The sequence below is a fragment of the Schistocerca americana genome, chromosome 3, assembly GCF_021461395.2.
Source record: "Schistocerca americana isolate TAMUIC-IGC-003095 chromosome 3, iqSchAmer2.1, whole genome shotgun sequence".
Lineage (NCBI taxonomy): Eukaryota > Metazoa > Arthropoda > Insecta > Orthoptera > Acrididae > Schistocerca > Schistocerca americana.
The window spans coordinates 181,886,298-181,913,432 of record NC_060121.1 but is presented as its reverse complement, the minus strand read 5'-3'; the positions used below and the strand labels follow the sequence as shown (position 1 = coordinate 181,913,432).

The 27,135-nt window shown below is 42.5% G+C and overlaps 1 protein-coding gene across 1 annotated transcript in view; it reads left to right on the top strand.

The window, feature by feature from the left end:
• Window positions 1-27,135, top strand: part of LOC124605960 — a 661,483-nt gene that overhangs the window by 618,899 nt on the left and 15,449 nt on the right. Inside the window, exon 6 of the mRNA XM_047137923.1 lies at window positions 1,363-1,513. Within this exon, the coding sequence (XP_046993879.1) occupies window positions 1,363-1,513 (151 nt within the window). The remainder of the gene's footprint in view (window positions 1-1,362; window positions 1,514-27,135) is intronic.

The window sequence follows — 27,135 nt, the reverse complement described above, 5'->3', positions numbered from 1 at the left end:
ACCTGCGACCGTAGCGGTCCCGCGGTTCCAGACTAGCGCCTAGAACCGCTCTGTCACCCCGGCCGGCAGCCCAGGAGAGGCGCTGCAGGCGATGTCTAGCAAAGGCACTCGTGTCGGTGGTCTGTTCTAACGGATACGTTCGTCGTATGTCCCAGATTGACCTCTGCGGTTATTTCACGCAATGTTGCTTATCTGTTGGCACTGACAGCTGCTCTCGGTCGTTAAGGGAAGTCTGTCGGCCACTGTATTGTCTGTGGTAAGGGACAACGTCTGAAATTCGGTGCTCTCGGCAAACACTTGACGCAGTGGATTTCGGAATATTGAAATCCCTAAAGATTTCCAAAATGAAATGTTCCACGTGTCTACCTCCAGTCGTCAGCTCGTGGTCTGGCGGTAGCGTTCTGGCTTCCCGAGCACGGGGTCCCAAGCTCGATTCTCGGCGGGGTCCGGGATTTTCACCTGCCTCGAGATGACTGGGTGTTGTGTCGTCTCCATCATCAACATTCATCCCCATTACGGTCGGAGGAAGGCAATGGCAAACCACCTCCGCTGGGACCTTGTACGGCGGTGCGGATCTCCCGCATCGTTCCCTACGCTCTGTCAAGGAGTATGGGACTTCATCATCATCATCATCATCATCATCATCATCATCATCATCATCTACCTCCAACTATCACTCCGCGTTCAAAGTACGTTAATTCCCATCGTGCGGCCATCATGACGTCGGAAGTCCTTTCAGATGAATCACCTGGCGACAAATGATAGCTCCTCCAATGCATTACCTTTTTATAACTATGTAGACCATACTACCGCCATATGTATATGTAGATATCGCTATCCAATGACTTTCGTCATCCAAGTGTGTATACATTCCTTACAGCGTCACATCTCCGCAACCCCACCATGAGGCATTCAGTCAGGCGGTAGGCAGTGGTCATAATGTTTTTGCTTATCGATGTATACCTATGTTTCGTATGTTAAGTGAAAGATGAAGCGTCACGGTTTATTTTCCTTAGAGCTTTCGGTTATGCCGTTCGGTGATGTTAACCTTTAAGTGGTTATCTTTGACTTAGCACTATAGATTTTGGTGGATTATGGAGATCAGCTAACGCATTGACGTAATTTTTTTCAGCGGTAGACTAACATCTGCTACAAGGTCTGACGAATTTGATATTGGAACGGCAATCGAGCAATCTCTTACAGGGTTAGACGTTTACACCTGATGTTACACCTGCCTGCTTGTGTTCAGTTTTTTATCGACTTCAGACGCTTACATAGAGCGTGCCACTGGTGACCAACTTGTGTGCAGAGTGGACTTGTGCTGAGGGCAGTTACTCCTACCCTTGCCCCTTGTGGTTGCAGAGCTGGTGGGCAGCCTGTGGTCGTGCCGAAGGAGATTTGAGCTGCCGCTGCCCCACAGCCTCCACGTGGCCGTCGTCGATCACACAGCCGTAGACGTCGCCTGGGAGGTGGACGCTGCCAACGCCCAGACGGTGCAGGGATTCTCTCTCAAGTGAGTCACTCTCGGAGTTTTCACGTCATATAGTGACAGTGCAATAACGATCTAATTTATCTACCTGTATAATATTAATCATATACGGTTGATGTTCCTGAGACATACCCAGTCTCACCATTATCTACGGTAATGGTGTAGGGCGAAGCAATGTATTAAAATGTGTACGAGCGCTGAGATTTGAACTTAGGTCTCCTGATGACTAGGCAGATGTGCTAGCCGTTATGTCAAACTGGCACTACAGCCACTACACCTATATACAGGGTGGTCCATTGATGGGGACCGGATCAAATATCTCACGAAATAAGCATCAAACGAAAAAACTACAAAACACGAAACTCGTCTAGCTTGAAGGGGAAACCAGATGGCGCTATGGCTGGCCCGCTAGATGGTGTGTACAGTATGGTCGTGTACAGTTCTGCCACTGGGCACAAGAGAAATTACGGGACGATGACAGATTTTTTGCACGCGTTCTATTTAGCTACGAAGCGTCATTCACCAACAGCGGTAACGTAAACCGGCATAATATGCACTATTGGGCAACGGAAAATCCACGATGGCTGCGACAAGTGGAACATCAGCGACCTAGGCGGGTTAATGTAGGTTTTGCATTATAGGAAGAAGGATAATTGGCCCCCATTCTATCGATGGCAATCTTAATATTGCAATGTATGCTGATTTCCTACGTAATGTTCTACCGATGTTAGTACAAGATGTTTCACTGCATGACAGAATGGCGATGTACCTTCAACATGATGGATGTCCGGCACATAGCTCGCGTGCGGTTGAAGCGGTATTGAATAGCATAGCCGGCCAGGGTGGCCGAGCGGTTCTAGGAGCTACAGTCTGGATCCGCGCGACCGCTACACTCGCAGGTTTGAATCATGCATCGGGCATGGATGTATGTGATGTCCTTAGGTTAGTTAGGATTAAGTAGTTCTAAGTTCTAGGTGACTGATGACCTCAGATGTTAAGTCCCATAGTGCTCAGAGCCATTTGAACCATTTGAATAGCATATTTCATGACAGGTGGATTGGTCGTCGAAGCACCATACCATGGCCCGCACGTTAATCGGATCTGACGTCCCCGGATTTATTTCTGTGGGAAAAGTTGAAGGATATTTGCTACCGTGATCCACCTACAACGCCTGGCATGCGCGAACATTACGGAAGGCGAACCACTCGCTGTTGATGGGAATGTCGTTACACGTATTGCCAAATGCATTGAGGTTGACGGACATCATTTTGAGCATTTATTGCATTATTTACAGGTAACAACGTTGTAACAGCATGCGTTCTCAGAAATGATAAGTTCACAAAGGTACATGTGTCACATTGGAACAACCGAAATAAAATTTCAAACGTACCTACGTTCTGTATTTTAATTTAAAAAACCTACCTGTTACCAACTGTTCGTCTAAAATTGTGAGCCATATGTTTGTGACTGTTACAGCGCCATCTGTCACAAAGCGAAAAAAGTGGTCCAACTAAAACATTCACATTTCTTTACGTACTACACGAATATGTAATAAAAATGGGGGTTCCTATTAAAAAAAACGCAGTTGATATCTGTTTGACCTATGGCAGCGCCATCTAGCGGGCCAACCATAGCGCCATCTGGTTTCCCCCTTCAAGCTAGACAAGTTTCGTTCTTTGTAGTTTTTTCGTTTGATGCTTATTTCGTGAGTCACTTGGCCCGGTCTCGATCAGTGGACCACCCTGTAAACTACCCAAGCACATCTCCCTACCTGATACAAATCCCAACTCCCGTGTCAGCCAACTGCTGTTCTTCTAAACTCGCATCTGCGATGGGCTGAGGCCTGTGTTGGAATGTGTAACAGGGAGGGAGATGTAGTAGGGTAGTCCGTACAGGTGTGATGGTTGGTGCAATGACAAGTGCATCTGCCTGCTAAACAACAGACCTGAGTTCGAATGCTGGTCCTGATACAAATTTTAATTCACTACTTCGGCCTACATCATAATCGTAGATAAAGATGAGACTCAACGTGTCGAAGGAACATCAACGGTATATGATTAACGTATCATCTGTACCTGAGATACACGCTGGATTAACACTATTTCGTTTATTACTAAGGTGCTATTCCAATTCGGAACAGCCTCGGCAATACTGATGCAAGTTTAGAAGAGGAACAGCTGTGGACAGGGGCGTGAGTTGGAATTTGTATCGGCGAGGGAGACGTACTACATTATTCCGTCCAGGAATGGTAGATGCGGTATCAAGGTGGTGTAACGGCTGGCGCATTTGTTTGGTAAACAGGAGACCTGAGTTTGAATCCAGTGTTGGGAGAAATTGTTATTCGCTGTTTCGGAGTACATCATTACCTCTACTGATTGAGGATTAGTGATAGAAACAACTGAATGTAAACAATCTGTTGAGACGGTTGTAGCTTTACGTATCGACTGCACTATTTATGTTATGATGACGTCGAACGAATCGTCGCCAATGTTGACTGGTGGCCAATGCTAAATAGAAACATATGAATCACAGCAGGTTTGTCAGTAACGTCGGTAAGGTGCTGGCTGCATGGCCTGCATCTGCAACGACTAAAATAATTGGAAGTCGTTGGTAAAAAAATAATATATATTGTACTTAACCGGTTGTACAGGATTCTTCTTGGATGCATACATATAATTATATACAGATAGCTATTAAGGCCTCACTTAAGCCATACGTTACTAAGCGCCTTGTTAGAGGTTGCTTTCTATCAGCTGAAGGTTGTGCTACTTTACTACTTGACATTGCGAGCAAGAGTGGACGAGAGCTCGCTAGAGACTTTATACAAGCCGCGGAGCGGCGCTGGTCGCGACTCGAGGGTCCAACGATACTAATACGGACTGCGGTAGATAACTGCAACCCCTAACAAGTGTGGTATCGAACGTTGATATCAAAATTTATCTATTCTTTTGAGAGAATCCAGACAGCAGGAGCAAGCAAATAAAAACAGTATATTAAGTCGGTTGTAGTTTTACACATCCGCAGGATTAGTGTTCGCTCATATCTTTCGAGTGAAACTGGTTTGTGGAAGAAACCAAACGATAACTTTCGACGCAGACCGATAATCTAGCAGTGAGCGGAGAAGTTCGGTGGTTTTGCCATTGTTAAGTCATTGTTGACTACACTCTGTTATCGCCTTTCATTACTATTAATGCCACTCCGATATTTGCTTTTCATTGATTGTTAATATGGCTTTTATTTCAATTTTTCGTCCATGTTTATCGACAGGCATTTCCTTAATAGCGAACTTTGTGCAGTGGCGGGTACAAAAAAACCTCAAGGAGGAGGCTTAAAGATATCTTGAGCTACCTTTGCGTTTACCATAATAAAAAATAATCATGTCACATGTAAAGTTTAAGAACGTTTTATTTAGACTGATTATACCACGCCATCTTATGATATATAAAAGTTACAATTGTGGTTCTCTTCCTTAAATGAGGAACTTTATGCGCCTATTCTTCCTGGAAAATTGGTTAATTACATCGTCAATAGGACAATCAATGTCAGGGTGAGTGATCAACAGAGCTAACCATTAAGTCCTCTTTCACTGTCGGCCTCAGCCAAGTCTTTGTACGCCGCAATGTTGAAAAACTTCTTTCTATGTAGTAATAGATGCAGATAGACAAATAAATATTTTTTACAGCGTGTACAAAGTAGGATAGTCAGATATAGGACAATCAGACAACGCTTGCTTAACCAAAAATTCAAATGGCTCGAAGCACTACGGGACTTAACATCTGAGGTCATCAGTCCCCTAGACTTAGAACTACTTAAACCAAACTAACCTAAGGACACCACACACATCCATGCCCGAGGCAGGATTCAAACCTGCGACCGAAGCAGCAGCGCGGTTCCCGACTGAAGTGCCTAGAACCGCTCGGCCACCTCGGCCGGCGCTTGCATAACAGAATCACGATCGATAAGCGCGTTTGTGCTCGTCTGCTTGTATTGAGGAATCTCTCCCATTAGTCTCTTTTTAATCACAAAACAGTAGAATATTTGCGACTTTTCTCGAACAAATGCCCAGACAGAATAACGTATCCATATCACTAGAATGGACGTTACTTTTCTCGTAGGTTGTGTTAGCTGTCTGTGTGCCAGGCGGAAAGGTATAAAATACGATGACGTGGACGCGCGTGCTACATAGGAAAGTGCAACTACTCGATAACTCGATTCAGTCGAGTGGACTGACAAAAGAAACGAACGAATAGCGTGCGGGCTGATTGGCTGGGGCGGCGCGGGTGGCAATGCGAGCTGCCCCGCAAGGGGCACACTGGCCCAGTATGTCGAAACAATGTGTGGCCTGGGAATGGAAGAAATCATATGACGGGGTATAAAGACTCTGCAAGAATGGTTCATACTATGAAACTATATTATTTACGGAAATTCAAAGACTATTACTGAATTACGACAAATATTTCTCGCAAAAAATCCTTCCCACAAGTGACAGTATATGGTTAAGTCATCAAACAAGAAAAACCATTGTATCTCAACCGCTTTTTATTCACGTCACCAAAGCATTTACCGAAATAGAATTATCGGTCACACTTGCAGTCAGTTGGGAAGACAGAGAGCTTCAATAAATTCAAATGAAAAGTATTTGTTCATTTACTTGAACCATAACTGCTAATGTACTACCAGTCTCTTTTTGAGTCAACAGTCTAACTGGTTTGATGCGGTCCCCCACGAAATCCTCTCCTATATCCATCTCTTCATCTCAGAATAGCACTTGCAACCTACCTCATCAGTTACTTGCTGGATGTATTCCAGTCTCAGTTTTCGTCTACAATTTTCACACTCTACAGCTCTCTCAAGTACCATGGAAGTTAGTGTCTTAACAGATGTCCTACCATCCTTTCTCTTCTCTCTGTCAGTCTTTTCCACATATTCCATTCCTCTCTGATTCTGCGCAGAACCTCCTCATTCCTTACCTTATTAGCCCACCTAATTTTTCAACATCCGTCTATAGCACCATATGTGAAACGCTTCGATTGTCTTCTGTTCAGGTTTTCCCACAGTCCGTGTTCCAGTGTCATACAGTGCTGTGCTGCAAACGTAAATTCTCAGAAATTTGTTCCTTAAATTAAGACCTATGTTTGACATCAGTAATATAATGCCCTTTTTGCAAGTGCTACACTGCTTTTGATGTCCTCCTTGCTCCGTCCGTCATGGGTTGTTTCACTGCCTATGAAGCAAAATTCCTCAATTCTTGACCACCAATCCTAATGTTAAGTTTCTCGCTGTTCTCATTTCTCCTACTTCTCATTACTTTCGTCTTTCTTTCATTTACTCTCAATCCAAATGCCGAACTCTTTAAACTGGTCATCCCGTTCAGCAGATCTTTTAATTCTTCTTCACTTTCACTCAGCATAGCAATGTCATCAGTGAACCTTATTAATATCCTTTCATCTTGAATTTATAATTCCAATCTTGACCCTTTCTTTTTTCATCATTGTTTCTTCGATGTACTGATTGAACAGTAGGAGGGAAAAAATACAACCATGTGTTACATGCTTTTTAACCCGAGAACTTCGTTCTTAATCTTGCACCCGTATTATTCCATCTTGGTTCTCGAAGATGTTGTTCATCCCCTGTGTCTACCTATAGCTTACCCGTATTTTTCTCAGAATGTCGAACATCTTGCATCATATGACGTTGTCGAACTCTTATTTCAGGTCGACAGATCCTATGAACGTGTCTTGATTTTTCTTCAGTCTTGCTTCCACCATTATCAACCGCAACGTCAGAGCTGTCTCTTGGTGCCTTTGCCTTTCCTAAAGCCAAACTTATTCTCATCTAACAGAGCGTTAGTTTTCTTTCCCGCTATTCTATGTATTACTCTTGTCAGAAACTTAGATGCTTGAGCTGTTAAACTGGGTGTGCGATAATTCTCGCACTTGTTAGCTCTTGCAGTCGTTTTGTTGCCACTTCTCCCATTGATTTTAGGAAGTCTGATGGAATGTTATCGATCCCATCTGCCTTATTTGATTTTAAGTCTTCCAATTCTCTTTTAATTATGATTCTAATACTGGATCCCTTGTATTTTCCCTATCGTCTCCTGTTTCTTCTTCAATCACTTCAGACAGGTCTTCTCCCTCGTTGGGGCCTTCAATGTATTGTTTCCACTGCTCTCTTCTCTGCACTCAACAGTGGAATTCCCATTGGGCTCAATCTTACCGCCCTTGCTTTAAATGTCACCTACGGCTGTTTCCGCTTTTTTATAGCCAGTCCTTCCGACTCTCACCAATTATTAACCTTTAGAAACCAGTTAAAATCTATATTAATGGCGGAAATTCGAGAAGCCTGTGTTTCAGTACATGACACATGAATTTTGAAAATACTTCAGTTTTAGAAATATAATTTTTATTCATCAAGTATTTTAGACAATCTTAGTCATCGTTCATGTCTAACCGAAAACGCGGAGTAAGTCTGAACGTTATGCTCATCTAGTTACTCAGCACTTAACATGGCGGGGTAATCCGAAGGAAGATCGAATTTTTTTACTAGACATGTCCCTACTGGAGGTGATATAGCCATACCTAACGGCGCCTTTTAGAGTGACTTATCGTTTATCTACTAAGGGAAGTTAACGTGCAGCTGTGAAAGGAGCGCTTAGTGACAGAAAAAGTTCCTAGGGTCGTCTGAGTATTGGGCTTCGAAGCTTTAAATTTCTTGCCTGACGCCTATCCAGTTAGCCATCGATGTGCACAGTAAGTAAAGTATATCCTTCATAGAAGGAATTCATAGAGCGCCGCTCAACCAAACTGAACAATTATCCACCAAACTTGATGCCTCTGGCACTTAAGGGAACTGGAGAATGACTACAGAAGATATGGCAGGCAGTTACCTATAGAGCCATTCACAGGACTCCTACTGATACTGATACTGATACCCCGCCCCCCCCCCCCCCCCCGACACACACACACACACGAGTGTGCGCCGGCGACCGTAACTAACCCTTACAAAATTGTAAATGCTTATCTAAGCTAATTGATAACATTGCCTCCGAAATTAATTGAAATAGTTTCAAACCCTCGGTTTCGACAAAGATTTCGGGAGGTTTCCCTTGGTCATCAGGCAAATATGAGACACGTTGCTGTTTGAAGCATCCCCGAGCCCGTGGGTGACGTTGCAGCGCGCCATGCTTTTGCGCCCTTGCATGTAGGCACGTTTGGGTCAAAATTAGAGCTTCTTAGTCGCAATGAGAGAAAGTATCGGAGGTTTAAAAAAGCAACCATTTAATTCTATTGCGCAGCGTATGGCGTCCGGTTTGGCTCTTCTTGGCGGCGACTGCAAATGAGTGCTGAGACACTGCCCTGATTCTGTGTGACAATTATCCGACGACTGTCTTGAGGCACTGCCTGCTGCTTGGAGCAGTGTGTCTGCTTATAATCAGGTTCGGCGGAATGGATGTCTAATCGCGAACTATTTTTGTGACGTGAGGTAGATGTGTAGCTTAGACACTGTCGCGTGCGCATTCTCTGCAGTCTAAACTCTGTTGAGCTCCAATCGCAGGCAGCACAGCCGTCATCTATATAGGCTGCGATCTGTATCTTCTGGAGGACACAGCAATGGTATGAAATGTGTAAGGGAATGTTGCAGCATATCACGTCACCACTCTTATCAATATCCGCATCGAAGATGGAGTGTATAAACTGAAATAAATTATTAAACTGAACTGTGCGGCTAAACCAATCTGCACACTGCGTCCCAAACAATTAGGGAAATATTAGGGGACTTTAACAACTAACTTACACTTTATTATGACAGGTCAAGTAACTTTTATTAAATTCTACTCTGCATTTCAAAGTTACACAGATACATAACAAAATTTTTCGACATAGTAACCAAGCCTCCATAAACAACGGTCGGAAAATTGTACCAATTGTTTAGTTCCTCAATAATCGAAATCCGCCCATTGCTCCAGATCCATTCGAGAAACGCTGTGTGAACGCTCTCATCGTTGGAATATGTCTTTACGCCATACGTTGTATCACTTTCCCGGAAAGGATACCGCATTGCGCAGGAGCTTCCTTTCCAGTCAGCATCACCCCCGTCCCTACGGCCTTGGTCATATTGTTGGCACCATTTGACTACACTGCATTTGGTCCATATATGGTCTGAATTTCAAGGGGAATCTGTGTGCAGTTTAAAAGTTTTGTCCACAAGAATTGTTCCGTCCCGCGTACTTTGGAGTGCGTTTCCAGTTGCCCCGCCATTTCACTCCTGTACTGTGATGCACATGCTATCTGTACCGCAGCAGAACTGTGTTTCCACGAAACCTTGAACGTGTACTCTCTTCTGAAAAAGCACCACTCTAGTTGTGCAACGGTCTTAGCGCGGGACTACTTGTGTAGCTTAAGCATTTTAATGAACGTTTTGAAATGAGTAAATGTCACTCAAACTAAGCACAGTTTATTTGTTCACTGCCGGAAACTTTACGATCTCTCATCAGCCTCAATCCAACATCACTCACACTTGTTAGCCACATAAGCTGGGTTCTTTCAACTGTTTCAACGAACATTTTAAGCAATTATTGTCCTTAAATGTCTGCATTTCTGGACCGTCTCCCTTGACCGCTAGCATTGGCTGACTCACTCCAACATCTTGAAAGCTCGCCCTCTCTACGTGGTATTGCCCGACCACTGCTGCATAACTGTATCCTTGAGAGCCTTCTAGCACATCATTATTACTGCTACCGGAAATGGGCTGCTGATATCGAACATTAGTAAGGGTGTTGGTAATGATACTTATAGAACAGGATGGCCAAAGAATGGAAACTTTTTTCATAAATGAGTTCTTCAGGTACCAAAAATTGTAATATTCATCAGGATGTACTCCTGACTGTGAACTTCTAGAGAAGAGCATTGTATAGGAATGAGACTTGGATCTTAGACCCAGAGGAGAAGAATATTAAAAAGGAAATGTGCACATAAAGTATGAAATGAAGAAGTGATAAGAAGAAGTGATAAGAAGAATATGGTCCGAAAAAGTTTTTGAAAGACCATTACGCGAAGAAAGGTTAGGTCAGTGGGACATCTGTTCCAGCATCCAGGAAAGAGCGGTACAGAGGAAGAATACTAGGGGCAACCAAAGACTAGAATATTTACAACACGCCATCGAGACTCAGTTCCAACGCTGCCCCATAGCATGTGGACACTGCTGGGCGTCCCTCAGTTCACACGCTACAAATTTTCAGGCTGACTCCACAGTTTGCTGTGCATCATCGTCTTCTTTGAAATTTCGTCTTACGTCCTCCAGTTCTGTAGCACTGTTTGAAGTAATGCAACCATCCGCTGCTTCCCTTGAAATCATTCTAATTTACGTTGCGCACCATTTGATGTGCACAACATAGTAGATCACTGTCATGCACATCCTGTAAATTGTATCGAACATACTTGAAATGCGCAGACACCAATTTTTTGTAACAAATGTGTCTTGTCCTCTCTTGAATATCCGCAATTTTTCTTGTGCACTACATGGTCATATTGCTGCAGACTTATTCGAAATCTGTTCATAACTTTTTTTTTCTATGCTCCTGCTGATCTTACATGTATATAATTACTACTTCCCACCTGTTGGCCTTTTGCCCACAGGCGCCCGACAGCCACCTGTCAGCCTTTCGCCCACCCATGCCCACCAGTGCCCACCTGTGCCAGTGGGGACACAGCTTCACAACTGTCAGCCTTTTACCCATCTGACCTTGGGCACCCTACTGCCCACCTGTCATTTTGCCCACCCAGCCTCACCTGTACCGATAGGCACCTGATTGCCAGGTCTTAGCCTTCAATGGCTCTGAGCACTATGGGACTTAACATCTGAGGTCATCAGTCCCCTAGAACTTAGAACTACTTAAACCTAACTAACCTAAGGACATACACACATCCATGCCCGAGGCAGGATTCGAACCTGTGACTGTAGCAGCCGTGTGGTTACGAACTGAATCGCCTAGAACCGCTCGGCCACCGAAGCTGGCGCCCTTGGACACTTGACTGCCCATCTATCAGCCTTTTGCCCCTCGATGCCTGCCTGTGCCCATGAGTACACGACTTCCCACCTGTCATTCTTTTCCCCGCCCACGCCGATCTGTGGCTGTGGGCACAGATCGGCGCTATTCAGCCACCCCTGCCCATCTGTGCGTGTGGGTGTGCTATGCTTACCTCTCAGCTTTTTGCCCAGGCGTGCCCATGTGCTCCTGGCTGTGCATTGGAAGGCACTATCTATTATAGATAGTGCATAATAGGTGAGCATCAAACCAGTCACACGAGTGACATTTTAAAAAAGAAAACTGGCATGCCTCTCAATAGTACATCGATCACTAAGAATCTATGATGACCAGCATGGCAGAGGTCGTTACAGGACTAACGGAATTGATAGCTGTGTCAGCAGTCTGAGAAGAGGTAAACATGCAAGTATGCCCAGCAGTGGCGCAGAAATCATATGACCTGCAAAGGGTGTAGATGGGAAACTAACAGCACCAGAAGAGAACATGAAAAAGTGATGTACTGGGGAGACCAGTGTTTGAGTGCAAGCCAGTCAAGGACTCAAATAATCAGGTTACAGGAAATCGTACACAACACCACAACCTGGGTGATAGCAGGGGACAGAGAACAATAGCTGCAAGTACAAAATGATGGATAGTAGACGATATATAGCCCCCATACAAGGGGACGATAACTATGGTAACCCAGTCCTCCCCCAAACAATACATACGGAAAACGAAAATTAAAAGAACTGTGTAGCTATCTTCCTCGGATTTTATGTGATGTACAGTGTTTAAACTTCTTTACTGGACACAGTCGTGTACAAATACAGATGAACACTATCATGTTTAGTCATAAAAATGAACACATTAATTTCCTTCCATAACCTCTTTTTTAACCGAAAATATTAACTGAACAAGTTTGGAACAGTAAAGAGAGAACACACCATAAAAATTTATGTCTCAAATCTGCGTCGACATTGTCGTATACGATCGTCAACCATGCCATTAAACGTTAGTGAAGTCAGTTATTAATGTGTAAATTTATGAACATCAGTATCCGATGCGTCAGACTTTGATGCTGCTTCTTGCAGAAAACATGCTGTTTGCCAATTTCGGCATTGTTCTGGCTCACTGGGTTTTTAATGTCTGTAGATACTTCTTAGTATGGAGCATACTCAGTTTATCACAACACCATGTTCTTTAGTTCTCCGCCAACTTGTTCTGCTAACTGCTCATGGGATGGTCCGTCAGTTTGACTCTATAGAGATGTCCAGAGTAACGTGTATGTGTCCGCTTTGTTCGATGTCACTTCACATCATTCGATGTCTCCTCCCAAAATCCCTTTGGCTGTACCACTGCCTTATTCGTATGGTGTATCTTGTTCGTACGATGCTTTGAACTGAAACATAATAGCCTCTCTTCGTGCTGCTATGTTTGCACTTTTGTTCCCACGGCTGATACGCCTCTTTTGGTGGAATGTGGAGAAAGCTGGAACACGCTAGCTATAAAAGTGGCGGTCCCTTCTTTAATGGCGTCTTTAGCCAGGGCATCTAATACTTCGTTTTACTGAATATGTCAGTAACTCTTGAACGACTTTAAATGAATCTTTTTATTTTCCATCATGGATATCATTATTAATTCCACTACATCGTAAATTTCGTTACGGGTGGAGGGAGATGTTCTCATAAGTCGCAGGCACATTTTCCCAGGTGTTTAGGCATGTTTATGCATTTCCATGTTTGCAATGTAGAGGTACAGTGAGCCCAAAAAAATACTGTTAATTTTATGTTTCAGGCGGCATGTCGCAGCGTTACACAATCAGTGCTGGAGTACTGGCTGGTCTTAATAATTTGTTGTCCATGTTAATACATATCGTTAAACTGAAGATTGCACGAGATATACGTTGTGGTGTCACCGCCAGACACCACAATTGCTAGGTGGTAGCCTTTAAATCGGCCGCGGTCCGGTAGTATACGTCGGACCCACGTGTCGCCACTATCAGTGATTGCAGACCGAGCGCCGCCACACGGCAGGTCTAGAGAGACGTCCTAGCACTCGCCCCAGTTGTACAGCAGACTTTTCTAGCGATGGTTCACTGACAAAATACGCTCTCATTTGCCGAGACGATAGTTAGCATAGCCTTCAGCTACGTCATTTGCTACGACATAGCAAGGCGCCATTATCATTTGCTATTTATCTTGTGATGCATGTACCGTCAGACCGATGTTCACCAATTATGGATTAAAGTTAAGTATTCCAACAGCTACGTACTTTATTTGCTAGACTCAAATCCTTTAACTGTTCTAGACCTCACGCCAGCCTGCGTGAGCTTAAACGCGTGCCTTTCGGCTTCACCTCCTAGTGGCTTGGCTGTCTTGCCAAGTCACAACATACGTGGTGCTTGTTGTTTCGGACACATCCGAAAAACAGACGCCGCTTTTGATCCTGCAGGCTTATATGACTATAATCCAAAGGAAATAATGACATTAGCAGCTAGTGCGCATTGAAATACTTCATCAGGGAAAGTTGAAAACTTGTGCTGGACCAGAACTCAAACCCGGATTTTTCCGTTTCTCACGAACGGTCGCCTTGACTGCCTTGACAATCTGGACATCGTCCATGACCGACTCAAAATTCCAACTCACCCACACACTACTGACGTAGTGCTGCTGACCATTACCTCCGTCACTCGCAGCGATTCGCTGATTCTAGTAAGAGTTCAGGGACAGTGGCAGATGGCCGAGGCAATCAAGTCGAACGCTCGCAAGAAACGGAAAAATCTAGGTTCGAGTCATGGTGCAGCACAAATTTTCAAGTCTCCCCACTGATGTATTCCAAAGCCCACTAGCAGATAATGTCATTATTTCCTTTGGATCATAATCGTATAAGGCTGCAAGATCAAAAATGTTATCTTTTCCTTCAGACATATCCGAAAGAACAAACACCAAATATATATATATATATATATATATATAACTGTGGCGAGGTTGGCCAGTGATCCCTTGAGTGCCGATGCACACCACGCTCGAACTCTTTGTGGTGCATTTTTTTTGGTCATCAGTCTACTGACTGGTTTGATGCGGCCCGCCACAAATTCCTTTCCTGTGCTAACCTCTTCATCTCAGAGTAGCACTTGCAGCCTACGTCTTCAATTATTTGCTTGACGTATTCCAATCTCTGTCTTCCTCTACAGTTTTTGTCCTCTACAGCTCCCTCTAGTACCATGGAAGTCATTCCCTCTTAGCAGATGTCCTATCATCCTGCCCCTTCTCCTTATCAGTGTTTTCCACATATTCCTTTCCTCTCCGATTCTGCGTAGAACCTCCTCATTCCTTACCTTATCAGTCCACCTAATTTTCAACATTCGTCTATAGCACCACATCTCAAATGCTTCGATTCTCTTCTGTTCCGGTTTTCCAACAGTCAATGTTTCACTACCATACAATGCTGTACTCCAGACGTACATCCTCAGAAATTTCTTCCTCAAATTAAGGCCGGTATTTGATATTAGTAGACTTCTCTTGGCCAGAAATGCCTTTTTTGCCATAGCGAGCCTGCTTTTGATGTCCTCCTTGCTCCGTCAGTCATTGGTTATTTTACTGCCTGTTGTTGTTGTTGTTGTTGTTGTTGTTGTGGTCTTCAGTCCTGAGACTGGTTTGATGCAGCTCTCCAGTAAAGCTGCATGCCCTCGGGAAAAATTACGGCTGTAGTTTCCCCTTGCTTTCAGCCGTTATTTTGCTGCCTAGGTAGCAGAATTCCTTAACTTCATTGACTTCGTGACCATCAATCCTGATGTTAAGTTTCTCGCTATTCTCATTTCCACTACTTCTCATTACCTTCGTCTTTCTTCGATTTACTCTCAAACCACACTGTGTGCTCATTAGACTGTTCATTCCGTTCAGCAGATCATTTAATTCTTCTTCACTTTCACTCAGGATAGTAATGTCATCAGCGAATCGTATCATTGATATCCTTTCACCTTGTATTTTAATTCCACTCCTGAACCTTTCTTTTATTTCCATCATTGCTTCCTCGATGTACAGATTGAAGAGTAGGGGCGAAAGGCTAGCCTTGTCTTACACCCTTCTTAATACGAGCACTTCGTTCTTAATCGCCCACTCTTGTATATGACCCGTCTCTCCCTATAGCTTACCCCAACTTTTTTCAGAATCTCGAACAGCTTGCACCATTTTATATTGTCGAACGCTTTTTCCAGGTCGACAAATCCTATGAAAGTGTCTTGATTTTTCTTTAGCCTCGCTTCCATTATTAGCCGTAACGTCAGAATTGCCTCTCTCGTCCCTTTACTTTTCCTAAAGCCAAATTGATCGTCACCTAGCGCATTCTCAATTTTCTTTTCCATTCTTCTGTATATTATTCTTGTAAGCAGCTTCGATGCATGAGCTGTTAAGCTGATTGTGCGATAATTCTCGCACTTGTCAGCTCTTGCCATCTTCGGAATTGTGTGGATGATGCTTTTCCGAAAGTCAGATGGTATATCGCCAGACTCATATTCTACACGCCAACGTGAATAGCCGTTTTGTTGCCACTTCCCCCAATGATTTTAGAAATTCTGATGGAATGTTATCTATCCCTTGTGCCTTATTTGACCGTAAGTCCTCCGAAGCTCTTTTAAATTCCGATTCTAATACTGTATCCCCTATCTCTTCTAAATCGACTCCTGTTTCTTCTATCACATCAGACAAATCACCCTCATAGAGGCTTTCAATGTATTCTTTCCACCTATCTGCTCTCTCCTCTGCATTTAACAGTGGAATTCCTGTTGCACTCCTAATGTTACCACCGTTGCTTTTAATGTCACCAAAGGTTGTTTTGACTTTCCTGTATGCTGAGTCTGTCCTTCCGACAATCATATCTTTTTCGATGTCTTCACATTTTTCCTGCAGCCATTTCGTCTTAGCTTCCCTGCACTTCCTATTTATTTCATTCCTCAGCGACTTGTATTTCTGTATTCCTGATTTTCCCGGAACATGTTTGGACTTCCTCCTTTCATCAATCAACTGAAGTATTTCTTCTGTTACCCATGATTTCTTCGCAGCTACCTTCTTTGTACCTATGTTTTCCTTCCCAACTTCTGTGATGGCCCTTTTTAGAGATGTCCATTCCTCTTCAACTGTACTGCCTACTGCGCTATTCCTTATTGCTGTATCTATAGCGTTAGAGAACTTCAAACGTATCTCGTCATTCCTTAGTACTTCCGTATCCAACTTCTTTGCGTATTGATTCTTCCTGACCAATGTCTTGAACTTCAGCCTACTCTTCATCACTACTATATTGTGATCTGAGTCTATATCTGCTCCTGGGTACGCCTTACAATCGAGTATCTGATTTCGGAATCTCTGTGTGACCATGATGTAATCTAATTGAAATCTTCCCGTATCTCCCGGCCTTTTCCAAGTATACCACCTCCTCTTGTGATTGTTGAACAGGGTATTCGCTATTACTAGCTGAAACTTGTTACAGAACTCAATTAGTCTTTCTCCTCTTTCATTCCTTGTTCCAAGCCGATATTCTCCTGTAACCTTTTCTTCTACACCTTCCCGTACAACTGCATTCCAGGCGCCCATGACTATTAGATTTTCGTCCCCCTTTACATACTGCATTACCCTTTCAATATCCTCATACACTTTATCTGTTCATCTTCAGCTTGCGACGTCGGCATGTATACCTGAACTATCGTTGTCGGTGTTGGTCTGCTGTCGATTCTGATTAGAACAACCCGGTCACTGAACTGTTCACAGTAACACACCCTCTGCCCTACCTTCCTATTCATAACGAATCCTACACCTGTTATACCACTTTCTGCTGCTGTTGATATTACCCGATACTCATTTGACCAGAAATCCTTGTCTTCCTTCCACTTCACTTCACTGGCCCCTACTATATCTAGATTGAGCCTTTGCATTTCCCTTTTCAGATTTTCTAGTTTCCCTACCACGTTCAAGCTTCTGACATTCCACGCCGCGACTCGTAGAACGTTATCCTTTCGTTGATTATTCAATCTTTTTCTCATGGTAACCTCCCCCTTGGCAGTCCCCTCCCGGAGATCCGAATGGGGGACTATTCCGGAATCTTTTGCCAATGGAGAGATCATCATGACACTTCTTCAATTACAGGCCGCATGTCCTGTGGATACACGTTACGTGTCTTTAATGCAGTGGTTTCCATTGCCTTCTGCATCCTCATGTCGTTGATCATTGCTGATTCTTCCGCCTTTAGGGGCAATTTCCCACCCCTAGGACAAGAGAGTGCCCTGAACCTCTATCCGCTCCTCCGCCCTCTTTGACAAGGCCGTTGGCAGAATGAGGCTGACTTCTTATGCCGGAAGTCTTCGGCCACCAATGCTGATTATTTATCAAAATTTAGGCAGTGGCGGGGATCGAACCCGGGACCGAAGATGTTTTGATTATGAATCAAAGACGCTACCCCTAGACCACGTTAAATGAAAGAATGATTTACTGCTTTCAGTGTTGCCTGCTGAAGAGAACTGCAAGCAAACACGATACGTTCCTGAATGGCGTCTGGAGCTGTTGGAATATCGCGATAGACAACGTCTTTAATGCATCTCCAAAGAAAAAAGTTCAGAGGATTTAAATCAGGAGACCTAGCACGCCAAGTAACTGTTGCTCCTCGATCAATCCATTTGGCAGGATACCTTCGGTTCAGAACACGATGTGCACGCAAGGCATTATGTGCTGGACATCCGTCCTGTTGATACCGCATAAGCATTTTGGTTCTTAGCGGCACTTCGTCCAGAAGACGAGGAAGAATTCGTCTGAGAAAGTTGACATACGCTGTGCCGTTTAGACTACCATTGATTAAATAAGAGGCAATAATTGTAGTACCAGGCATCCAACACCAGACGTTAACTAACTATTGACGCTCATGTTCCACCTGTCTAATCCATCGTGGGTTGTCGCTGGAAGAATAATGCATGTTCCTTGTATTTACCTGTTCTTTGTTTGAGAAGGAACATTCATCGCTAAATGGAACATTGGAGAAGAAGTTCGGGTTGACTAGGATTTGCTGCTGTGCCCACTGACAGAACCGTACAGGATTCTGGAAATCATTTCCATGCAATTCTTGATGTAGGTATACATAATAGGGATGGAAACGGTGAGGTCTAAGAATACGATGTACACTGGTCTTAGGAATGCCAATCTCGTGTTCAAGCTGTCGTGTCCTCACATGTGGAAGCGAGAACATTTACTTCGGCAGCTTCGTCTGTGCTAGTGCTTCCCGCTTCCTGAAGCGTCGCGACAAGACGAAAAATATCCGTTGGGAAGGTGGGTTCTTGTCAGGATATCTCTCTCTGTACAGTCCTGCTGCCTGCGTAGCATTTCGGCTACCTTCAACAACAACAACAACAACAATAAAAGAAACGTTACTCGATGCAGTTTGTAGGAAGAACAGCCCTTACTGTATGCCAACTCTACACAACAGTATTTAAAAGGACATGCCAACTCTACACAACAGTATTTAAAAGGACTAAACTACTGTACTAAATGTACCCATTCATAAGAAAACAGTATTGCAACTACTGTTCTGCTGACTTACATACCCCGTAGATGAGTAGCATTTCTACCTTCTCTTCGTTGGTGTACATTTTACTCACACAACTCTACAACTGACGATGGAATGCCGGGTGTGCATCTACTTACGTCTGCATTTGTCCTCTGTCAACGATAGCACGTGGATGTGTTCCATTACCTCGAGTACCTGCACTACGCGCTGGGAGCGTCTACGTCAATGCTGTGTTATGTAATTAATAACGTTGTGTTTCAGTGAATTGTACACTATGATACATTTTTGAATAAGTCCTTAGGAGAGGAAATGAATTAGCGAATAAAAAGTACAGGGTGCCATTTAAAAAGTCCGGCCGCTGTTCATATCTTTGTAAAAAACAAAGCTGCAACGAAGGCAGTCATGCTGATTGATGTCCCCCTGACGGCTGAAGAACATTTGCTTGACACATTTTGTAATTTGCATCTGGACAAACAATTATTTGGGGTGGTCAGGATAAATGGGACACCCTGTATACATAACACGATTGGAGTTGAGAAGTTAGAAAGTTGCAAAATTGGCAACATTTATTGAACTTTGTGTAAATTTTCGAATGTGAAATGCAAATGATATTTTATGGATTTATTTAGCTATTTGATAGCTTTCACTATGAGTAATACGAGTAACTGTTTTGATCAATCTATGCTATGCGTTCAGAGAAAAAGGGAGACATGTAATTAGTGAAAATCCATATAGTTAGCAAAAAAATAGAAGCTATCGTAATATGAAATTTACATACACAGTGTAAACAAAACACAATAAAAAAGAAAGAGGAAAAAAGGTATTGGAAAACAATTTTATACAAAATCGGCAAAACAAAACAACAAAATACGAGAAACAATATAGGAGAGTGAAGAGATATTGTTAAATTTTGTTGGCTGTTGTAAAATGCAGCAAAGTACTCAGTTGGTTTGCTATTATTTATCCACAAGTGGTTCAAATGGCTCTGAGTACTATGGGACTTAAAATCTGAAGTCAACAGTTCCCTAGAACTTATAACTACTTAAACCTAACTAACCTAAGGACATCATATATCCATGCCAGGATTCGAACCTGCGGCTGTAGTGCTCGCGTGGTTCCAGACTGAAGCGCCTAGAACCGGTCGGCCACACTGATTTATTCGCAAATAAGAAGTTTAGTAACACGCATAGCATAGATTGATCAAAACAGTTACTCATATTATCCATAGTGAAAGCTATCAAATAGCTAAATAAATCCATAAAACTGAGATACATGATGTAAAATATAACATAATATGAGAAGACAAAAAACGAGACAACGAAAATAATTTTACACATTAATCGAACATCGTATTTACTTCAGGTACACTGATTGTGCGTGAATGACTTGAATAAATGATGGAAGGCTTTAGAGAGTAGCACATATTTACACTTACAAAACACTTTCGCTATGTATATTACCACACGGAGCAAGAGAGAGAGAGAGAGAGAGAGAGAGAGAGAGAGAGAGAGAGAGACTTTTCCACTTATGTCTTAATTCATTAACCTTCTTCTTCCTTCTTCGTTTTAACGAGACGTTCTTTGGCGTGTTGGGGGGGGGGGAGGGAAGAGGGGAGGGTTTGAGGACGTCGCCACCAGCGAGGTCGTTGTTGATGGTTGTCTGCAGGGGTATCTGGAGGAAGGTCTGGAACTTTCCTTGATACCTTCTGTGACGCTTGGGTCTCTTGTGTTCTTCCCAGAAGTCCATCAGGAAATCCAAGAGGTGCTTTTGTTTCTTCGCGTGATCAGTCATTTGGAGGATTCATAATGTTGCCAGTCATTTTGGCCGAGGAAACGGTTTAATGTCCGGGATGGTGGAACCTGTGCTTGTGATGGTTCACAGATCTGCCCTGTTTATTTGTGAACCTTGACTACCGACGCTGTGGACGAGCATTCTGCCCCAGAGCCATGTGGTCCGCCTTGAATTATAATCGAAGCTCGTAAAATTTCAAAGTCGATTTTCAATTTTTGAGTGGGTTATTGATACTTGAGTTCTCAACATCATCTACCGTAAATAAGTATTTCAAAAATCAGCCGTGCGGTCACCTTGTCAGCCGTATCCAGTGTGGAACAGAAAACCTGTGGCTGCCCTTCAAAGCAGGTGTGGTGAGGTTCTCCAAACATCGACCACAATAAAGACGTGCAAACTGTAAACTTTGCGTGGAAGACTACCTCTTCTGTGCTTCCTTCAGGTCCCTAGGAGATGAAAAGCGTGCAGATGTATGGGGTTAGAAACTCCAGTGATTGTTGTGGCATTTTCATTTTTTGATGTATTAATCATTGTGCCAAAATATAGTGTAAATGTGATATAGAAGAAAGTTGAAAATTAAATGGACCTATAGGAAATGAGAATCAACGAGGAGAGAAAGATGTAGAAAATATTGTCGAGAAGAAGGGGAAGGATCATAGGATATTTTTTAAGGCTTGAAGGTACAGCTTCCAAGTAATCTGAAAAGGCTGTAGACGATGAGAACTGTAGGGGAGGACAGAGATTGGGATATATGCAACAGATTACGTAGGTCGTCATGTGCAAGTGCTACTCTGAGATGAAGAAGTCTGCACAGGAGAGGACTGAATTGTGTGCCGCATCAAACCAGTCAGGAGACTGATGACGAAAACAAAAATTATATACCCTCATTAAAATCACTTGCAATAGAAACTTTGATACATTTTACGACATAACGCACTCTACAACACAGAAGAATTTTATGGAAATTTACCTTGTTCACCTTAACGACCTATTCGTTGTGCAATCATGTTCTTCTACACATTCATTACAGCGGGTACCTTAGAAGCATTAGGAAACGAATAGAAGAAGGAAAAGATGCTAACACAGGAAGTGTTCACCGAATGACGACTGAGCTGCAATCAGTAGTTCGTTGCAGACTATAGAATTTCGAAACCTACATTCCAACCTAAATTATCCTCAAACGTGTGCGCATGAATTGAAACCTATAGCAAATATTAGAAGAAGTGAAATCATCGATGAAATCACCGAAATTATGTATGTGGATTACAGTTCTTCCATTGAAAGATTCTTTCATGGTATATATGTGTCTACATGGAATAATACCTAAGTAGCCTGTGTCAGGGAAAATCAGAAAGAGGGTGCTGATACGGCAACAAATGACAGAAAACCTGTGTTTCTGAAAGATGTACTGTGGGAATTGTTATTTGCCGCATAACGCAACGAACAGAAACGACTGATACTTTTAGTGGAAGGGGCACAAAATTTAGGAGTAAATAGTATTAGGACGAGGAATTTCCCCTTATGCAGGACAACTTTTTCTGTTTTGTTTTACCTAGACATGTTTCAGCACTTTTTGTGCTATCTTCAGCGGGTTGTTTTTTCATTTGCTTATTGGAAAAGTGTTGCTACATATTAACATTTAGCGAAACTTTTGGTACATAATATTTACAACTGTGAATGAATAATTGTTGTAAACCATAATACATCATTTGTTCATAGTTCACAGTTGATGTAGGTATTAACGACCTGATGCACTGTGTGTTGTTTATAACATCATGTCTGAAGTTCTAATTACATCTCAATTGGCAAAAGAGTGGATGTGTGCATTAGTTTAGATAGCTTACGTGACACTGATGTTGGTAGGTAGTTTGCCACGCAATGTACAACTTCTCATCCGCAAATAGCAAAACATAATTTTTGTTTTTCTGTGTGTTATGCATTTACAAACGGAAGTGAGTATATTTCACGTTGTTTGTGTGTAGTAGTGCTTTCTGATATGTTGTTGGCGAGATGAATAGGCTGAATTCGTGGCCTATGGTCGCTTGACACTGTACTTTCTCCGGTTTTTCAAAACATAGACAGAATTTTCGCCGCCATTTGGTTTGTGTGCGCGTGCGTGTGTGTGTGTGTGTGTGTGTGTGTGTGTGTGTGTGTGTGTGTGTGTGTGTGTATTGAGGACTTTGGCAGAGAAAGAGAGAGAGAGAGAGAGAATGAGCAAGCATCAGCTCACACTGAACATTCGCAGACCACCTGATGGTACACAATTACCACTCAACCCAAACATTGAAACCGACTTACACATCCTTAAAACTAGTAGCGTCTTATACCAAAAATTAACTGCAGAAGAAAACTATCACGTCCAAAAATCGGTAGCCCAAGGAAAGAAAGTACTTAATGATTACATTTCATTGTGCAATAGCCGGCCGCGGTGGTCTAGCGGTTCTAGGCGCTCAGTCCGGAGCCGCGCGACTGCTACGGTCGCAGGTTCGAATCCTGCCTCGGGCATGGATGTGTGTGATGTTCTTAGATTAGTTAGGTTTAAGTAGATCTAAGTTCTAGGGTACTGATGACCATAGATGTTAAGTCCCATAGTGCTCAGAGCCATTTTTGAACTGTGCAATAAATCCCTCTTCGCCACAATAGAAGAACTGTACAAATAACACCCGCACCAAAACTATTCATGAGGAAAAAATAATCACCCATTCTCTCTCTCTCAGCCCCAGTCCTGAACACACACACACACACACACACACACACACAAACCAAACACCACAAACGCCGAATACACTTCAAACTCACGCCCCTCACCCAGCCACAAACGCTAGAAAACAAATGAATACTACACAACCACAACGACACGTAATATCGGCGAAAGCTCTGCCTGTTAAGAGTCAAGCGACCATAGGCCACGAAATCAGCCTATTCATCTCGCCAACAACATATCAGAAAGCGCTACTACATCAAAGTCGTAAATTACACACAAAAAGCGTGAAATATACTAATTTCCGTTTGTAAATGCATAATAAACAGAAAAATAAAAATTACGTCTTGCTGTTTGCAGATGAGAAGTTTTACGTTGTGTAGCAGGCTAGCCACCAACATCGATGTCCAATAGCATAATGTGGGCTATCTAAACTAATGCATACATTCACTCTTTTGCCAGTTGAGATATAAATGGAACTTCAGACAATTTTATGAACAACACACTGTGCATCACGTCGTTAATACCTACTTCAACTGTGAACTATGAACAAATGATGTACAGTGTTTTACAACAATTATTCATTCACAACTGTAAATATTATGTACCAAAAGTTTCACTAGATGTTAATATGTAACAACAAATTTCCAGTAAGAAAATAAAAAACAACCCGCTGAAGATAGCACAAAAAGTGCTGAAACATGTCTGGATAAAACAAAACAGAAAAAGGTATTCTTGCATAAGGCGGAATTCCTCGTCCTATTCTCATAGGAAACACGAACCTAAGAAGAAGAACTGCAACACCACAAGATGATAAATAGTATTGATTCTGGCTAAGCTTCGAAACATTTATTACGAAAATAACAATGGTTTATATCTGTTTCTTCTTCCTTGTGACATTCTCAGAGAGGATTACCCCTCGTATCACTTCAGTGCGAGTGCGAGAGAGTTAAACCAGGACTAGTGCCACAGCTTTATATTTTAATCAGATTCATATGAAGGCTAATACCCTCTTTGAATGTCAGAAGAAAACACGTACTTACAATGGGCTGCCTGAAATTTTGTCGAAGCCTAGCTGGAACACTGACTCGTAAACCTTGTAGAAACTAAGGTGACCCTGCCAAGAAGTGGGTTGGTCCTACTATTTCACGAAAATATCTTTTTGGTTACACATATGTTGGACAGTAACGCATGTTTTCCAGGCGCATCTCAGGTCGTCTTACCTAAGTTCCCTTGAACATGACATCAGTGCACTAACTTCTTCCGCTTACAAAATCGGTGACGAATTATTGCTGCCTAGAGGTTTCGTCATTACATGAACTTGGCTAAGAATGGATCTGTCAGATTATAATCACTGTAAAATCATTCTGATGAAACGTGTGAATATGTGAAATTCTACAGTCTCCTGTTAATGAAATTCACTTAAGTTTATCCACGGACTCGTTCCATCTGAAAGAGTCTGTGCTATTAACATACTGTCAGGTGCATGTCATTAATCTCCCAGAGTGTATGTACTAAACTACCCAATTTGTGTGTGTAATCTGGTGTTCAAAAGTGTTCAAATACCTACCGTTTTGATGTTAACTGCCAGCAATTCTCGCAAATCTCTACACTGCTGCGTTATTGTTACCAGCAGTGTCGTGACTGTTACCTATTCCCAGCTTCTCTCAGCTAGATATTCTGTCACTATTGGACCGATCGTCGACAGGGCGCTAGTCTGCAAGATCCTCAATGTCGTTTATCGTTGCAACAAAATTAATTATAATGAACAGTACTTTATCCTTGACTGCAGCAGTATTCTAATCGCATTTAGGAATTTTCGATGAAAGAAACTTTGCAACATTTCGTCAAAACAATGATTCAGAAATGTTAATGGGTTGGGTTTCTGAAAATATTGGAACGTTATGAAACTGGCAAAACTTTGTAACAGACAACAATATTGGATGCAGTTAAGGAAAATTTATATTAAAAATACATGATTAATGAATATAGCACATTTGATATTGATTCAGCTAGCAATTCAGGCAGCCCGGGGTGAAGTATGGGAAACTGTTTCTTTCAGCAGTCGCACAAACTCAGTCTCCGAATCGCCACCTGATTTCATACTTAGGAACGATCCCTCAAAAGAGAACCAGCAAGGAGGATAGCGTCACATGGTATACTTTGATAACGAGTGGGCTGCTGAATGCTAATAACACGTCTGGTAAATGTTTTCATGATAACACTGAAGCAGAAACACAGCTATGTATTTATTTCGCGTGACGTGCCGAACTAGCTTACAAGTTGGTTTATGCATACTCACTTTACATGCATCACATGAAAATAGCCAAGAGAAATCTAGTCATGTAGCGAAGTAATAATAAATTGCTGAATAGTGCAGGTAATATGGAAGTTTGACGGTTATTTGCACAATTCGTTTGAATGATAGAGAAGTTACAACGCTGGTGTACATAGATCCTAATGGAAGAAAATGTTCGTAAAATGCCTTAAAAGACTGCTGAGAAGTCACCTGTTTTATTCAATATCGAGATTTACGTATCTACTGAATTCCGGCATCGCAGTCAGAGAAAAAGAGAGAGAGAGAGAGAGAGAGAGAGAGAGATTAAGGTCCCAAAAGACGCCCAGAAATGAGGTTCGACTACCTATTTTGTAAGAGGACTTTGGGTAGTTACGAAGTTACATTGTGCAAGTAAGAATATGGTGCTTAGCTCATCAGAATTTGGCATCAAATACAGTCAACGAAATATTATGTCTGAATGAAATTGGCTGGCAGATATTGCAAATGTCACTCAGTATGCCAGAGATGGACGGTAAGTGGGCTGTGCAATCTAACCTGTAACTTTTGGGTTGTCAGATAATAATGTTAGTCGCTTTATGGTAAAGAGACAGACTACAAATCCAATGCTCCTAGGATCTTTGTTATTTATCACTATCCTCACCTCTGGTAATGTTTGTTGATGTGAAAAATACCGAATTCCACCGAGGTTCAGAATCCACTTTGAACTGATGGTCCCCTCAATAACTGGCTAGGTAAGTTAGTTCAAAGTCAGAAGAAGGCAACGTCACATCACCTCCATCAGCACCATGCATACTAGAGCGCTTAGGTATTCAAAACAAATCCCGAGTTAATGACAGCTGTACTTTTTAGGTTTCAGTGTCTCAATGAGTAATAACAGAACCGTTATAGGATGACTTTGTTGCACGTCTCTCTTTCCATCTGTTAAAAATCCTTTTCTCAGGAAAGAGAAATATCAAGTTGAAATCTGTTATATTCTGTGTCCTGTGTCCCCTTTGTGTTGTAAAACCGTTAAGCTTCTGAGTCAATGCAATCATAAGATACGGACGTTTATGTCACATATTTTGATATTCGCAAATTCACTCATCAAAACCTATGATGTACTTCCTATTGACCTAGAACTATGAAGTTTAGCAAGAAGTAGGGTTTCATAGTACAATCAATGGAAAAAAGTGTGGAAACTTAATTTGTAATTTTATCACTGAAAATTTTTGTCATTTCTATACGACTCTCTGTCCGTCTGTCTGTTAAGACCTCTTTTTCCTTGAGACGGGTGGACGTGTCCAGTTGAA